Below are 17,031 nucleotides of genomic sequence, written 5' to 3'. Positions count from 1 at the left end.
CACAGTGAGAGACAGACTGACAAGCAGACAGACAGAAACGTACATACCACAGTGAGAAACAGACAAGCAGACAGACAGAAACGTAAATGTACACACCACAGTGAGAGACAGACAAGCAGACAGAAACGTACACACCACATTGAGAGACAGACAAGCAGACAGACAGAAACGTACACACCACAATGAGAGACAGACAAGCAGACAGACAGAAACGTACACACCACAGTGAGAGACAGACAAGCAGACAAACAGAAACGTACACACCACAGTGCAAGACAGACAGGCAAGCAGACAGAAAGAAAGGGACACACTGACAGAGAGAGAGAGAGGAGAGAGATTAATCATTAAATTAAGCTTTAATTTAAAAAAAAAAAGTCAATCTGTTCATGGATATTATGACATCTGTGGAGCAGGTGGGACTTGAACATGGGCCTCCTGGCAAGGAGGTGGGGACATTACTACTACCCCCCAAGAGGCCATAATCTTTAACTCTCAAGTTGTGAATGTAGCTCACTAATGTGACCAATCAACTCTCGTGTCTGACTGTAACAACCCTGATTGGCTTTTACTTTTATGCCAATCCCAGGCTTTGGCTGTCACCGGTCGGTGGTGGGGAGCTTCCATCTTGCACTGCTGTCAGGAAGTAAAAGTTCCTGGGATCCTCTTCTGTGGCCAGAGAGGAATTGAAATTTTGTGCCGGTGTTGTTTCCTTGCTTGCTTCAGTAAACAGCCTAGAATACGTTTCATTGGGCCTGGAGATTTATGTACTTTTAAGGCTGTCAGACCATGCAGACCCTGCTCTCTGTCTATGCTAATTTCTCTAATTAAATCATGGTCCTTCTCCCTGATTTCTAGACCCACATCGTCCCATACTCATGGTATTAGAGGCCAGTTAGTGACAGAGAAAGCAGCAGAGCAGCCCTGGAAAGGAGGATGTGAAGCACTGATTTGTAAAACAGAGGAGCTTGCTATCCCTCAGAGGGAGGAGATGAAGGGATATTCCCATTGAAGCACTGCAGATAATTAAAGGAGTGGATACTGGGATAAAAAACAGCTTGGTGATTTTGAGAAAGACAGGAGCTATTCCCTCTGCAGCCAAGTCCAGGAGAAGGGCCAGAACCTAAATGCCAGGCTGCATAGGGCTGACAGCAGGGAGCACTCCTTCACCAGACAATGGAGTGGAAATCTGCAACTCCTCTCCCCAACCCACCCCCTCAAAACCCACGGTAAGGGAGGGCTCAACTGAAAGGTTTAAAACCAAGATTGATGGGTTTTCTGGAGTCATCTGATTTCTGGATGGCGTTAACGTGTTGGTCGGTCACAACTTTGTTGACTGGTGAAAGAGGCTCAAGAGCCGGGATAACCTTCTCCAAATCCACAGGCAGCAGGGACGATAAAAACAACTCTGCCAAAGGCAAATAAAAACACAACAGAGGGAAGAATTTCTCTCAGGCCCTCACCAGTGACACTTACTCTCCCGGGCAAGAAACGGCTATTTTTAAACTTGCGCAAGAAGAAGGCGATAAAGAAGGTGCCAGCCATCAGGACCAGAGACAGCAATGCTGTGTTTGGCTCCCCTTTCCGCTTTCCACTCTCTCCTCTCGTACCATTCACTGTGTTTTGAGGGACAATGGAAGGCACAGTCACATTTTCTGTCATATTGGAACAGCCACGAAGAGGATGGTCTTGGAAAATCTATACAAAATATGAGTGAAGATTTATTAGAGCAAAGGTTAAAAACTCATCTCACATCAATCCTCTACTCTTTCCAAAATAGGGGCGGCACGGTGGCTCAGTGGTTAGCACTGCTGCCTCACAGCACCAGGCACCCGGATTCGAATCCAGCCGCGGGCGACTCTCTGTGTGGAGTTTGCCACATTCTCCTGTGTCTGCATGGATTTCCTCCGGGTTCTCCAGTTTCCTCCCACAGTCCAAAGATATTCAGGTTCGGTGAATTGGTCATGCTAAATTGCCCATAGTGCTGGGTTCATTAGTCAGGGGTAAGTATGGAGAATGGGTCAGGGTGAGTTACTCTTCGGAGGGTCGGTGTGGACTGGTTGGGCCGAATGGCCTGTTTCCATACTGTAGGGAATCTAATCTAATCTAAATATCCAACCCTGGAGAACCACCGAAATCCATTTGGCAGGGTCAGGCATCAGGGTGGTCTGAGTGGGTACGATTCTCAGGGTGAATCCATGGGGTATGTCACATTAAAACCAGATTCTGAGGGACTGGGGTTGAGTCAGTTCACTCTCAGGCTACAGAACCCAGGTGTGTTCCTCTGCAGAATAACGTAGCAAAGTGTGAGGTTAATCAATTTGGTTATAAGAACAGAAAAACAAAACATTTTTAAGAGATATGAACTTCAAAATGTTGATGCTTGAAAAGACAGGGGTGAACTCTCATGAGGAACATCCAGTCAGCATTCAAGTACTGTTAGTCGTGGCGTTGGCATGTGGAGTGGGAAAAAATTTGTTATTCTTGAGTTGTCTGTGGGCTGAAGCTATTAGAGAATACCACCTTTGTGGTAGGAGGAGATGGGTCACCAATATTTGGGGGTGGATTAAAGCTCCATTTTCCAGGCATTCTGGAAAAGTTATAGTGACTGATCTTTTTGTAGGACTGTGTGTGGTTAGAAGGAAGTGAAGGGGAATGATTCAGATATGAGGGGGGAGGGGGATTACTACAGGTTTCAGTGAAGTTATAGTTCCAGGCCCTGGGTTTGGAGGGGAGGTTTTGGGGTGGTAGCCTGGCACATATAACCTAAGCTTCTCAGCATGAATGAGGGGATATTACTGTGAAGGGAAATGGGATTCATTTCAGGGGAGCTCAAGGCCTAGTGGTATTATTGCTTGTCCTTTGGTCTACAGATCCAAGGGATGTTCTGGGGACCTGGGTTCAAATCCTGCCATGACAGATGATGGAACTTGAAGTCAATGGAAAATCTGATGGTCAGAAAAACTGATCTGGTTCACTAATGTCTTTTAGGGAAGGAATCTGTCATCCTTACCCGGTCTGATCCACGTGACTCCAGCTCCACAGCTATGTGGTTGACCCTTAATTGCCCTCTGGGAAATTAGGGATGGGCTGGTGTAGCCAGCGACACCTTCATCCCATGAATGAATAAAAAGATAGTGGGTATGGATAAGAGGATTAACCCTGCAGGTTCTGTTCCTCTGTGAGGATGAGGAGAAAAGGTGTTATTACTCCAGTTAGTCTGTCTTACCTTAAAAAGCTTATAAAATGTCTCATAAATAAATATCAGTGAGATGAGAAAGGCGAAGATTTCCTGGGTGAATCTGGATATGAACCGCACAAGGAAAGAGCCTTCAAAGGCCACAGTCACCACCACGATGACTATGAGCCAGATCCCAATCCATACACGGCCAGTCAGGTAGTCCATGTTATTTGAGGAACAGAACTGGAGGAAGAAATTGACCATCAGACCATCATTGAAGTCACAAAGGAAGAGGTCAGTGAAAAAAACAGTTAAGGATCACAGCACAGAGCCTGACCAGATTCCCCTCTGTCCTTACTGTCTCTTACCTTCTCTCCATCTACTTTGTTTCTTCAAGGAATGTACGCATCACCAATTTTTACTGTCTGTCTCTGCTGCCCTTGAGAAGATGGTGCTGACCTGCCTTCCTGAGCCATTGCAATCTTTAAGGTGTAGGGCAAAGGTCACCATTCCCTCATTAGACCATAGGGCTGCTCTCTCATTACAGACAGAGATGACTGATGGTGGTTCAACCTGAGGGTGATATGCCAGGTTGAGAAGGAAAATCCTCAATGCTTATGGGAAGTAAAGCCAAACTGTTGGTGTCACATGGCAACACAAACCAGCCGTCCAACCCAACTGAGCTAACTGGCTCCCCATGATGCTGTTAGGGAGTGAGTTTGAAGATTTTGATCCAGCAACAGTTGAAGCAACATCGATAAAGCAAGTCCCATTTAACAGTGTTTCACTTGAACTTTAGTAGATTAATGGGCTAAATTAATAGATGTTGATGCAGTTCCATGAAATCATTTTCAACACTGTTTCCTTCCAATGTGGACTGGCCTCTTCTGCTCTCTGACATGACCAGTCTCCAATCTCCAGCCTCTCACTAGTCACCTCCACCACCACCTCAGACATCACCTTAAGGATGCTCCTGGATCCTCCCACACTCCTGGAATCTCCCTCACCCTCTGGCTAGATGCCTCTCCCCAAGCCTCTGACTTACAGCCACTCTTTTTGCCTGATCCTCCCACTGTGGACTCAGTCTTCCTTGACTTCCCTATGGTTTGTGGATCAGTGGTGCTGGAAGAGCACAGCATTTCAGGCAGCATCCAACGAGCAGAGAAATCGACGTTTCGGGCAAAAGCCCTTCATCGGGAATCTTCCTGATGAAGGGCTTTTGCCCGAAACGTCGATTTCTCTGCACGTTGGATGCTGCCTGAACTGCTGTGCTCTTCCAGCACCACTGATCCAGAATCTGGTTTCCAGCATCTGCAGTCATTGTTTTTCCCTCTGGTTTGTGGTCACTCTCTCTCCCTCTTGCAGCTTTTGTGTGACTTCCTGCACAGCTCTCAGTGCGCACGGAATGATATTTGCAGGAAAAATTACAGATGCTGGTGCACCAAATTTTTTTTATAAGAACAGGATTGTTATGGCACAGGAGACCATTCCACCCATCGTGCCTGCATCTGTTTCATTATCTCAACCAATCCTCTGCCTTTTCCCCATATCCCTGCTACCCATTTCTAGTCAAATGATTATCCAATGCCCTGTTGGATGCTTCCAGCACATTTCCAGATAGTGCATTCCAGACCCTAACTACACATTACATTACCTTTGCTTTATTTGCACATGATTTTCATCTACGCCCTCTTCATAGAATCGTAGAGTTTTACAGTCGAGAAAGAGGCCTTTCGACTCGTCTGTGTACTGGCTGCCCAGCTAGTCCCACTCACCAGCCCCATCTTGTTCGTTTTATTTTCACAGGCGAGAACAGCATCTCTGTCCAGCCCACTCATGATTCTGAAAACTCTGAGCAAATCTTCTCTCCAATGAGAACTGTCCAAATTTCTTCAATCTATTCTCATCCTTAAGGTTTCTCATTCCTGGAATCATTCTTGTAAAACACTTTTGCACTGTCTCCAATCCACATTTTCCCATAAGGTGACATCCAGAGCTGTATACAACACTCCAACGGAGGTACACCAAGTGCCCTGTATAAGTTCATTATCACTCCTTGCTCTTATACACGATAGCTGTCGAGTATAGCTGAGGACACTGTGTGCTTTATTAACAGCTCTCTCCACCTGTTGATTCCAGAATGCCAGGCTGATCTTCTGAGGAGATGGATTCAAATTTCAACGTGGTGGATGGCAAAATTTGAGTTCAATAAAATCTTGAATAAACGGCTTGCCTAATAGTGACCATGTAACCATTACTAATTGTCATAAAAACCCATTGATCACTAATGTCTTTTAGAGAAGAAAGTCTTTCTTTCTTACCTGGCCTGGACTATGTGTGACTCCAGACACAGCAATGTGACTGATCCTTCACAAGAGCAGGAGAGATATGGGAATACCGCCAGCTACATGTTTCCCTCCAGGTTAGTGGGCAGCTAGGGATTGGGAATAATTGCTGGCCTAGCCAGTGACATTCACATTCCATGTATTAATGAAAACGTTATGGTTCCAATCTCCCTTTTAACTTACACATTCTTTCTACTTCTGTCAAAAGTCAGAAGTTCCAGCTCACCAGAGATCCAGCTCTGTCCAGCTGAGGGAGTGCTGCAGGTTTGAAAGGATAGCATTTCCAACAATGCTGCATTGGTCAGTGTGGAACCAGGATATGGATTCAAGCTCTAGCTGGACCTAAACTGATCGCTGATCAAGGTTAGACCAGCTGACTTTGTGCAGAACATTTTCCAATTGGATCCAAGCCAGAAACACGCACCTTAAAGAAAGCTTCTTCAAAGACAAGCAATGGTCCAGAAAACCCAACGACCAGCAGTGGTTGCGCTCCCAACAAACCAAAGATCACCATTTGTATAGCCGTGGATATGATCAGCTCGGAAACACCAATCAAACCCATGGTCTTCTCCCCTGAAAAATAAACATCATTTACTTGGAAATCGGTCATCACCCACACCCGGGTAAACATTCCACCGCACACCCACACACACCCGGGCAAATATCCCCCAGCACACCCACACACACCCGGGTAAACATTCCACCGCACACCCACCCGGGCAAATATCCCCCAGCACACCCACACACACCCGGGTAAACATTCCACCGCACACCCACACATACCCGGGCAAATATCCCCCAGCACACCCACACACATCCGGGTAAATATTCCACAGAACACCCACACACACCTGGGTAAATATTCCGCAGCACACCCACACACACCCGAGCAAATATCCCCCAGCACACCCACACACACCCGGGTAAATATCCCCCAGCACACCCACACACACCCGGGCAAATATCCCCCAACACACCCACACACACCCAGGTAAATATTCCCCAGCACACCCACACACACACCCGGGTAAATATTCCCCAGCACACCCACATACACCCGGGTAAATATTCCCCAGCACACCCACACACACCCGGGTAAATATTCCCCAGCACACCCACACACACACCCGGGTAAATATTCCAGAGCACACCCACACACACCCGGGTAAATATTTCACAGCACACCCACACACACCCGGGTAAATATTCCCCACACACACCCGGGTAAATATTTCACAGCACACCCACACACACAAGGGTAAATATTCCCCAGCACACCCACCCGGGTAAATATTCCCCAGCACACCCATACATACCCGGGCAAATATCCCTCAGCACACCCACACACACACCCGGGGTAAATGTTCCAGAGCACACCCACACACACCCGGGTAAATATTCCCCACTACACCCAGGTAAATATCCCCCAGCACACCCACACACACCCGGGTAAATATTCCCCACTACACCCAGGTAAATATCCCCCAGCACACCCACACACACCCGGGTAAATATCCCCCAGCACACCCACACACACCCGGGCAAATATCCCCCAGCACACCCACACACATCCGGGTAAATATTCCACAGCACACACACACACACCTGGGTAAATATTCCCCAGCACACCCACACACACCCGGGCAAATATCCCCCAGCACACCCACACACACCCGGGTAAATATCCCCCAGCACACCCACACACACCCGGGCAAATATCCCCCAGCACACCCACACACACCCAGGTAAATATTCCCCAGCACACCCACACACACACCCGGGTAAATATTCCCCAGCACACCCACACACACCCGGGTAAATATTCCAGAGCACACCCACACACACCCGGGTAAATATTTCACAGCACACCCACACACACCCGGGTAAATATTCCCCACACACACCCGGGTAAATATTTCACAGCACACCCACACACACCCGGGTAAATATCCCCCAGCACACCCACACACACCCGGGTAAACATCCCCCAGCACACCCACACACACCCGGGTAAACATCCCCCAGCACACCCACACACACCCGGGTAAATATTTCACAGCACACCCACACACACCCGGGTAAACATTCCCCAGCACACGCACAAACACCCGGGTAAATATTCCACAGCATACCCACACATACCCGGGTAAATATTCCCCAGCACACCCACACACACCCGGGCAAATATCCCCCAGCACACCCACACACACCCGGGTAAATATCGCCCAGCACACCCGGGTAAATATTCCCCAGCACACGCACAAACACCCGGGCAAATATCCCCCTGCACACCCACACACACCCGGGTAAATATTCCACAGCACACCCATACACAACCGGGTAAATATTCCCCAGCACACCCACACACACCCGGGTAAATATTCCATAGCACACCCACACACACCCGGGTAAATATGGCCCAGCACACCCACACATAAACCCGGGTAAATATTCCAGAGCACACCCACACACACACCCGGGTAAATATTCCAGAGCACACCCACACACACCCGGGTAAATATTTCACAGCACACCCACACACACCCGGGTAAATATTCCCCACACACACCCACACACACCCGGGCAAATATCCCCCAGCACACCCACACACACCCGGGTAAATATCCCCCAGCACACCCACACACACCCAGGCAAATATCCCCCAGCACACCCACACACACCCAGGTAAATATTCCCCAGCACACCCACACACACACCCGGGTAAATATTCCCGAGCACACCCACACACACCCGTGTAAATATGGCCCAGCACACCCACACACACACCCGGGTAAATATTCCAGAGCACACCCACACACACCCGGGTAAATATTTCACAGCACACCCACACACACCCGGGTAAATATTCCCCACACACACCCGGGTAAATATCTCACAGCACACCCACACACACCCGGGTAAATATCCCCCAGCACACCCACACACACCCGGGTAAACATCCCCCAGCACACCCACACACACCCGGGTAAATATTCCACAGCACAACCACACACACCCGGGTAAATATTTCACAGCACACCCACACACACCCGGGTAAACATTCCCCAGCACACGCACAAACACCCGGGTAAATATTCCACAGCATACCCACACACACCCGGGTAAATATTCCCCAGCACACCCACACACACCCGGGCAAATATCCCCCAGCACACCCACACACACCCGGGTAAATATCGCCCAGCACACCCACACACACCCGGGTAAATATTCCCCAGCACACGCACAAACACCCGGGCAAATATCTCCCTGCACACCCACACACACCCGGGTAAATATTCCACAGCACACCCATACACAACCGGGTAAATATTCCCCAGCGCACCCACACACACCCGGGTAAATATCCCCCAGCACACCCACACACATCCGGGTAAATATTCCACAGCACACCCACACACACCCGGGTAAATATTCCCCAGCACACCCACACACCCGGGTAAATATTCCCCAGCACACCCACACTCACCCGGGTAAATATTCCCCAGCACACCCACACACACCCGGGTAAATATCCCCCAGCACACCCACACACACAAGGGTATATATTCCACAGCACACCCACACACACCCGGGTAAATATTCCATGGCACACCCACACACACCCGGGTAAATATTCCCCAGCACACCCACACACACCCGGGTAAATATTCCCCAGCACACCCACAGCCACCTCGGTAAATATTCTGCAGCACACCCACACCCATCTAGTTAAGTATTACTGACCCATTGAAAGCACTAAAATATTGTGCAAACCACATCCAGAGCACTGGATGAGCTTCCCTCCATCCATGCAATTGTTAAGGTCAGGATGGGCTCACAATGTGATACCTCTCTGGTTTTTCACCCAAACTGACCCCTGTGTATGTGTCAGCAAAGACACTGACCACTGGCTGGCTGTCCTACAAAGGCATTATCACAACTAACCCTCATTGTCTACTCATGCAGTTGGAACAGATGATGGTGCTCTATTTTCCATATAGAGTTGGAATGAATAAACTGCTTTGGGGTCTGTTGCATTCTCTAACAACAACATACTGTTTAGCTGCTGTGCAACATAACCACCACAAAATATTGGCTGGTCTGTTCAGCCCTCCTTTATCCTTTCTTATTTGTTTTTCAGAACAACACTAATAAGGTAATGTTTACTCAGAGTCTTGCTGTAGGTGCTGGAAACCAGCGTCTGGATTAGAGTGTTGCTGGAAAAGCACAGCAGGTCATGCAGCATCTGAGGAGCAGGAATTCCAGCACCACTCTAATCCAGACTCTGGTTTCCAGCATCTACAGTCCTTGTTTTTACCAATGTTTATTCAGAGGCCATTGGTTGCTAACAACATAAGACAGTGTGAAAGTTAGGGCAATTCTCCTCAGTGCGCACAGGCCAAATGAAATAAATAAATGAAATATCAACTCTCAGTATTAACACGTTGCAATTTATAAGATTTGCAGTTTGCAGAATGGTTGGTAAGATTTTTTAAAAATAGATATTTCGCTGAACATGGGCATCAATTGCAAGGGTAAAAAGTGAGGTCTGCAGATGCTGGAGATCAGAGCTGAAAATGTGTTGCTGGTTAAAGCACAGCAGGTTAGGCAGCATCCAAGGAACAGGAAATTCAACGTTTTGGGCCAGAGCCCTCTGCTGTGCTTTAACCAGCAACACATTTTCAGCATCAATTGCAAGGGCAAAGCAGATGTTGCTGCTCCCTAACTGTCCTTCAGAGGGCGATGGAGAGCTGCAATCTTGAACCACTGAACTGTTGCTTCCATTGCAATGATTACACTTCATTTAATTAGTTGCCAGGCCCTTTGAGACATCCTGAGATTGTGAAAGGCACTACAGGAACTCAGGTTTTTTTTCCCCAGGGCCTCCATTCACAAACCATTCAGTCCAGATGACAGAAGTAAAGTTTCTTACCGAGTAACCCTCCAAAGGTGATGGCTGGTGAGAGGCAAGCGAAGTAAATGAAGATGATGGCAGCCATACACTGAGGGTTCAGAGCATCCTTGAAGTCGCTGACGTATTTAGGGTATCTCCGGCGTGCGTCTCTGATTACTCCCCCAAAAGGTTTCCCTGACCGCCTGAGGGGGTCTTCCTCTTCCAGCTTCTTTGGTTTCAGCAGAGCTGGAAGGAATAAGGGGCCACATGAGTAAAACTAGAGTGTGGAAAACTCAGCTCAGAGCAGGACCCGATGATGGCTCCCCATTCAAATCTCTGTACCCACTCAGCAGGCTGTGGTTTAACAGCACACACCCGGATTCCCTGGCTGCCTACCTCGCTCCTCCTGACTCTTGATCTCCTTGAACAGCACCTTGTCCTCTTTCGCCTGCCTTTTCTTCAACATCTTGCGCTGGAACTGAGCAACAGACAGCAGCAACTCCTCCCCAGGGACATCGGAGGGAGGAATGACAATACTGCTGTCCAGGAACTCATTGATCGCACTCAACAAGTCATTTCGATCATCTGCCTGGTAAGCAGCCCGGTGGAAATTCTGTAAGACAAAAGGAGAGTAGAGCTCACTGAAAGAAGGGACTGTGGAAGAGAACAGTGAGGCATACAAACAAGAACAGGAACAGGAATAGGCCATTCAGCCCCTCAAGCATGCTCCAACTTTCAATAAGACCATGACTGACCTGAATGTAACTTCAAACCCACACTCCCACTTCCCTTTGATAATCTTACATACACCCCATTGCTTAACAAGAATCAAGCCAGCTCTGCCTTAACTACATTCAAGGACTTTGCTTCCACTACTATTTCAAGACAACAGTTCTCACGACTCTCAGAGAAAATGTTTTGCCTGATCTCGGTTTTAAAAAGCCAACCCCTTAAACAGTGAGTGGAGCAGAAGAGGGGAGAACGAGAGTGACAGGGAGTAAATGCTAGATGATGGCACTGTCAACAACCGTTTCAAAGATTTTACTGTTGACTGAGAGTAAACTGATTGTGTGGTAATTGGCTGAGTTGGATTTTCTTGCTTTTTGTGGGCAGGACATGTCTGGGCAATTTTCCACATTGTTGGGTAAATACCAGTTTGTTGCTGTACTGCATTATCTGGGTCTCTGGAGTACTTAACAGTCATAGAGATGTACAACATGGAATCACACTTTTAGGTCAAACTTGTCCATGCCAACCAGATATCCTAAATTAATCCAATCCCATTTGCCAACATTTGACCCACATCTCTCTAAACCTTTCCTAGTCATGTACCCATCCAGATGCCTTTTAAATGGTGTAATTGTACCAGCTTCCACCACTTCCTCTGGCAGGGCAGTTCATTCCATACACACACCACCCTCCACATGAAAAAGTTGCCCGAGGTCCCTTCTAAATTGTTTTCCTCTCACCTTAAACGTAAGCCCTCTAGTTCTGGGCATTTACCCTATTCATGCCCTTCATGATTTCATAAACCTCTATAAGGTCCCCTCTCAGCCTCCAATGCCCCAGGGAAAATAGCCTAGTCTATTCAACCTCCCGATATAGCTCAAACCCTCTAACCCTGGCAACATCCTTGAAAGGATTCAGAAAAGATTTGTAAGTTTAACAACATCTTTCCGATAACAACAAGATCAGAATCAAATGCAGTATCCCAAAAGTGGCCTAACTAATGTCCTGTGGAGCTGCAACTATACTCAATGCTCTGACCAATACAGGCAAGTGTACCCAACGCCTTCTTCACTATCCTGTCTACCAACGACTCAGCTTTCATGGACCTATGAAGCTGCACTCCAAGGTGTTTCTGTTCAGCAACACTCCCAGGACCCTACCATTAAGTGATAAGAACACTACGCTATCACTTCCATTTTCATGTTAATAAGAAATTATGTACAATAACATGAAGTTGAACTCCTGTATCCCAGTAACATTCCCACTGTGCTAGTATTCCTCATGACAAGTTTATGATGCATTTCCAGCTGTGAGCCATTTTCTTTTGATCTGGTATATGTTTAGGATCGATAGTACTTACTGGTCCTTTCAGATTTCGAAGGGCTAGTAAATCCTGACCTGATTTCTCTCCAGGAAGCGGAGGCAATTAAGCCAAGTGTTTTTTGGACCCTGCACTAAGAATTCAGGGATTGCTAGTTAGCTGTGCTTACACAAGGGGAATGTCTCCTGCTCATGCAAACTCTGAAGTCATGGCTGAGTACTTTATAACGATGGAGTAATTTGGATAAACTGGGGTTACTGTCCTTGGAGCAAAGGGAAATCGAGGGCTGTGCTGGTGAGAAAGAAACTTACTTAGTGGGTGGCAATGATACAGAATGAGCTGTCAACAAGGAAACCAGAGACAATGAATGAATTCAAAAGGCAACTGGGTGGGAAATAAACTTGCAAGAATATGGGATTATAGCACAGGAATGGGACTGACTGACTAACTGTAGAGTGGGCCATCACAGTTTTGAGAGACCAAATGGCCTCCTTCTATGCCATTAAGACTCTGCGTTACATTTGCACATGCAGCATGAGGTCTCAGAGTCTGAATTGTTTAATATGAGAGATACCTTTAAGAGCAGCTCTGATTTCAGTCACTGAATGATGCTTTTCTCTTGCAAGCCATGAATTGCCAAAATTATGGACTTTATCTATGAGCAAACATTTTATTTAAGGCAAAGGCTGCCAAATTATTAAATGCAGCAATACTATTTTTCAAAAAGCTACTCCAGCAGTGATTACAAGATGCCTGGGGTGACAAGTAGGCATTTTCCCCCCAGTAAATAGTTTGAAGATGTAAAGGACTTAAAATATGTAAAAAGTAAAACCTGTAACACCATGTGGGACTTGAAACAATAACCCTGTGAATTTGAATCCTATTATCAAACAAATGAGCGAGCTGGAATATGTAGAAACCCCTATACTTGGTTAACTTCCTCAATAATAAGACTGTAGATTCACAATGGCATGGTGATGTGAAAGCCAAGGGTCAAAATCCTCCCAAAATTTTAATGTCAGTAAACGAATCTCCTTAAACAGCAACTGCTGGAACTGTGTAGAAAGGTGTCGTATGTGCCAGTGGCAGGTTATTATTCCTAATGTTGTTGCACCAGTGCCATAATGTTGAGGATTCAAATTCCAGCAGGTCACATTGTATTCAATGTCTAAAAAGAAAACCACTAAAGTGGGAGGATTCTGGTCAAAACTGAATTAGACCATGTCTTTGAGGGAAGGGGACCCTCGCGACGTGCACCTACTCCACTCAGTATGACTGCTCTCTCACCCAGGTTTCTCAGTATCATACCAAGTCAAATTGATAAAGAGTTCTTCTATACTCGGAATGATCATCGTGTGGTATAAATTTATCAGACAGAATGTACATGTATTTGCAAAGGCAAGGACTGATTAGGGATAGTCAACATGGCTTTGTGCGTGAAAAATCATGTCTCACAAACTTGATTGAGTTTTTTGAGGAAGTAACAAAGAGGATTAATGTGGGCAGAGTGGCAGATGTGATCTATATGGGCTCCAGAAAGGCGTTCGACAAGGTTCCCCATGGGAGACTGGTTAGCAAGGTTAGATCTCATGGAATACAGGGAGAACTCGCCATTTGGATGCAGAACTGGCTCAAAGGTAGAAGACAGAGAGTGGTGGTGGAGGGTTGTTTTTCAGACTGGAGGCCTGTGACCAGTGGAGTACCACAAGGATCGGTGCTGGGTCCTCTACTTTTCGTCATATATATAAATGATTTGGATGCGAACATAAGAGGTACAGTTAGTAAGTTTGCAGATGACACCAAAATTGGAGGTGTCGTGGACAGCGAAGAGGGTTACCTCAGATTACAACAGGATTTTGATCAGATGGGCTAATATGCTGAGAAGTGGCAGATGGAGTTTAATTCAGATAAATGCAAGGTGCTGCATTTTGGGAAAGCAAATCTTAGCAGGTCTTATACACTTAATGGTAAGGTCCTAGGGAGTGTTGTTGAACAAAGAGACCTTGGAGTGCAAGTTCATAGCTCCTTGAAAGTGGAGTCGCAGGTAGATAGGATAGTGAAGAGGGGTTTGGTATGCTTTCTTTTATTGGTCAGAGTATTAAGTACAGGACTCGGGGGATCATGTTGTGGCTGTACAGGACATTGGTTAGGCCACTGTTGGAATATTGCGTGCAGTTCTGATCTCCTTCCTATTGGAAGGATGTTGTGAAACTTGAATGAGTTCAGAAAAGATTTACAAGGATGTTGCCAGGGTTGAAGGATTTGAGCTACAGGGAGAGGCTGAACACGCTGGGGCTGATTTCCCTGGAGCGTCGGAGGCTGAGGGGTGACCTTATAGAACTTTACAAAATTATGGATAGGATAAACAGACAAAGTCTTTTCCCTGGGTTGGGGGAGTCCAGAACTAGAGGGCATAGGTTTAGGGCGAAAGGTGAAAGATATAAAAGGGACCTAAGGGGCAACATTTTCATGCAGAGGGTAATGTATGTATGGAATGAGCTGCCAGAGGACGTGGTGGAGGCTGGTACAATTGCAACATTTAAAAGGCACCTGGATAGGTATATGAATAGGAAAGGTTTGGAGGGCTATGGGCCGGGTGCTGGCAGGTGGGACTAGATTGGGTTGGGATATCTGGTTGGCATGGACGGGATGGACCGAAGGGTCTGTTTCCATGCTGTACATCTCTATGACTCTAAGCATACAGGACAGAAGTAGGACACTCAGCCGAACTGCTCCATGCAGTGTTTACATTTCAGGTATGACTCAAAGCAGGTGAGTGCCCTCAGGCCTCAATCAGGAACATTTTCCAGGACGGATTCACACCATTACCTTGTCTGACATCAGAGTGGAGATGGAACGTCCAATCTCATGGTAGTCCATGTTACTTGTGCTTGGTCCCAACAGGATGAAGAGGAACCGGACAGGGACAGGAACCTCCAGCACTGACTCCAGCTCTACTGCCGTCTTTAAGCGGACGTATGCCATGGTCGGATGGTCCAGGAACTCAACACAGCCTGAAGGGAAACAAAAGGTGACAATCTCACCATCACAATGTGTCTCAAAAGATGGAGAATGAAAATGCACATCGGGAAGCTTGTTCAATACAAAGTAAAATTCTCTCTGAATTGTCACATCAAAATGTCTCAAAGTATACAAAACATTAATTAGATTCAGAGCACACCCTACTCTGCAGAGTTCCTATTGAACACTCCCAGGACAGTTATTTCATGGGATTAGATACAGAAAAAAACTCATTCTACACTGTTCCCAGCAAATTTTCCTAGGACAGCTACAGTACTGGGTTAAACAGTGTAAAGCTTCCTCTACACTGTCCCCAAACACACCCAGATCAAGTACAACACAGGTTAGTTACATAGTTAAGCTTCCTCGACACTGCCCCATTAAATACTTCCAAAACAGGTACAGCATGGGGTTAGATACAGAGTAAAGATGATAGTCTCGGTACAAACCAAACATATTCTCAGGAGGAAGAAAGATGGGAGATTCAAAGCTAGTGCACCCTGGATGATAAAGAAAATAAAGATTAACATTAAACAGAAAAAGGTTTCTGATGAACATCAGAAATTCAGTAGAACACCAGGATCGTGATAAAAGATGTTACATGAGTAAAGAAAAGCATAAAAGATTAGCAAGTAATCTAAAAACAATCCATCGGCCTTTGAAATAACTCCAGAGGCCGGTTTCCTGTCACTGAGTTACCCTTTATTTCCATGTGGAGAGTCCTTGTCACTGATCCAACTCCCTCAGAGCCAGCTCTCAGAGTGACCAGGGTGTCTGACACTCTTTTTTTTATTATTAAAATTTTTTTTTCAGTTTTTTTTTCCTTTTTTTACCTCCACACTACCGCCTAACTGTGGTAGTGCTTATTTTTCCCTGGCACCCATGGTGTGCACGTGCAGGTGTGAGACACAGTGAGAGACACAAAGTGCACGAATCTTTATTCAATTTCCACCATCAGGAAGACAGGAAAACACCCGGGTGGCCAGTGACAAGCAGTGCCCTTCACATCAAAGGGCAATGCTGTGTGATCAATCAGTGAAGGGGAGGGCAGGGATTAAATCAAAATAGAGTTGGAGGGGGAGACACTCTTGATTATATCTGTCAGCCGGGGCTCCCTGATTGAACCAGGTTAATAGTCCCATTCAGCGAACTCATATTCTATAAGGTCCACCTGGCTGACCTTGATACAATCTCTGCATCCCTTCCCCTCTGAGTGCAGGGATGTAGGCTTGTTCTTTCTCTTGAAGCCTCTCCTGGGGCGTTTTTGCACTGGGTCTGGTTCCTCTGACTCAGTCTTAGACACAGGCGGTGTGTACCGGACCTTAGCCAGCCTCTTGCAGCCAGAGAATCTCAGAAGAAATTCATTCTCTTCCACATGCAGTAAAGGCATTGAGGCATTCTGGCTGTTCTGAGGGGCTGGGTATGTTTCACTCCAGCCTCTTTTGCAAGTTTGCAGCTTTCATATGCTCCACGTCCGTTCAGGATCACCTCACCTACCCAAACTTTATACGTCACTGGATCTGACCTACCATTGACCATG

General features: G+C 46.7%; 1 protein-coding gene across 5 annotated transcripts in view; it reads right to left on the bottom strand.

Moving 5' to 3' along the window:
• Positions 1-17,031, bottom strand: part of LOC132815145 (anion exchange protein 2-like) — a 260,861-nt gene that overhangs the window by 20,142 nt on the left and 223,688 nt on the right. For all 5 annotated transcript variants that reach the window (XM_060823950.1, XM_060823951.1, XM_060823952.1 and 2 more), the window contains 6 exons: positions 15,300-15,484; positions 10,817-11,033; positions 10,460-10,666; positions 5,948-6,096; positions 3,227-3,421; positions 1,474-1,695 (listed from right to left, as the gene is read on the bottom strand). In XM_060823950.1, coding sequence (XP_060679933.1) covers positions 1,474-1,695; positions 3,227-3,421; positions 5,948-6,096; positions 10,460-10,666; positions 10,817-11,033; positions 15,300-15,484 — 1,175 coding nt within the window. The remainder of the gene's footprint in view (positions 1-1,473; positions 1,696-3,226; positions 3,422-5,947; positions 6,097-10,459; positions 10,667-10,816; positions 11,034-15,299; positions 15,485-17,031) is intronic.

This window comes from Hemiscyllium ocellatum, chromosome 4 (assembly GCF_020745735.1).
Source record: "Hemiscyllium ocellatum isolate sHemOce1 chromosome 4, sHemOce1.pat.X.cur, whole genome shotgun sequence".
Taxonomy (NCBI): Eukaryota; Metazoa; Chordata; class Chondrichthyes; order Orectolobiformes; family Hemiscylliidae; genus Hemiscyllium; species Hemiscyllium ocellatum.
Note: the sequence above shows the minus strand (reverse complement) of the source record. Positions and strands in the feature narration are given on the sequence as shown.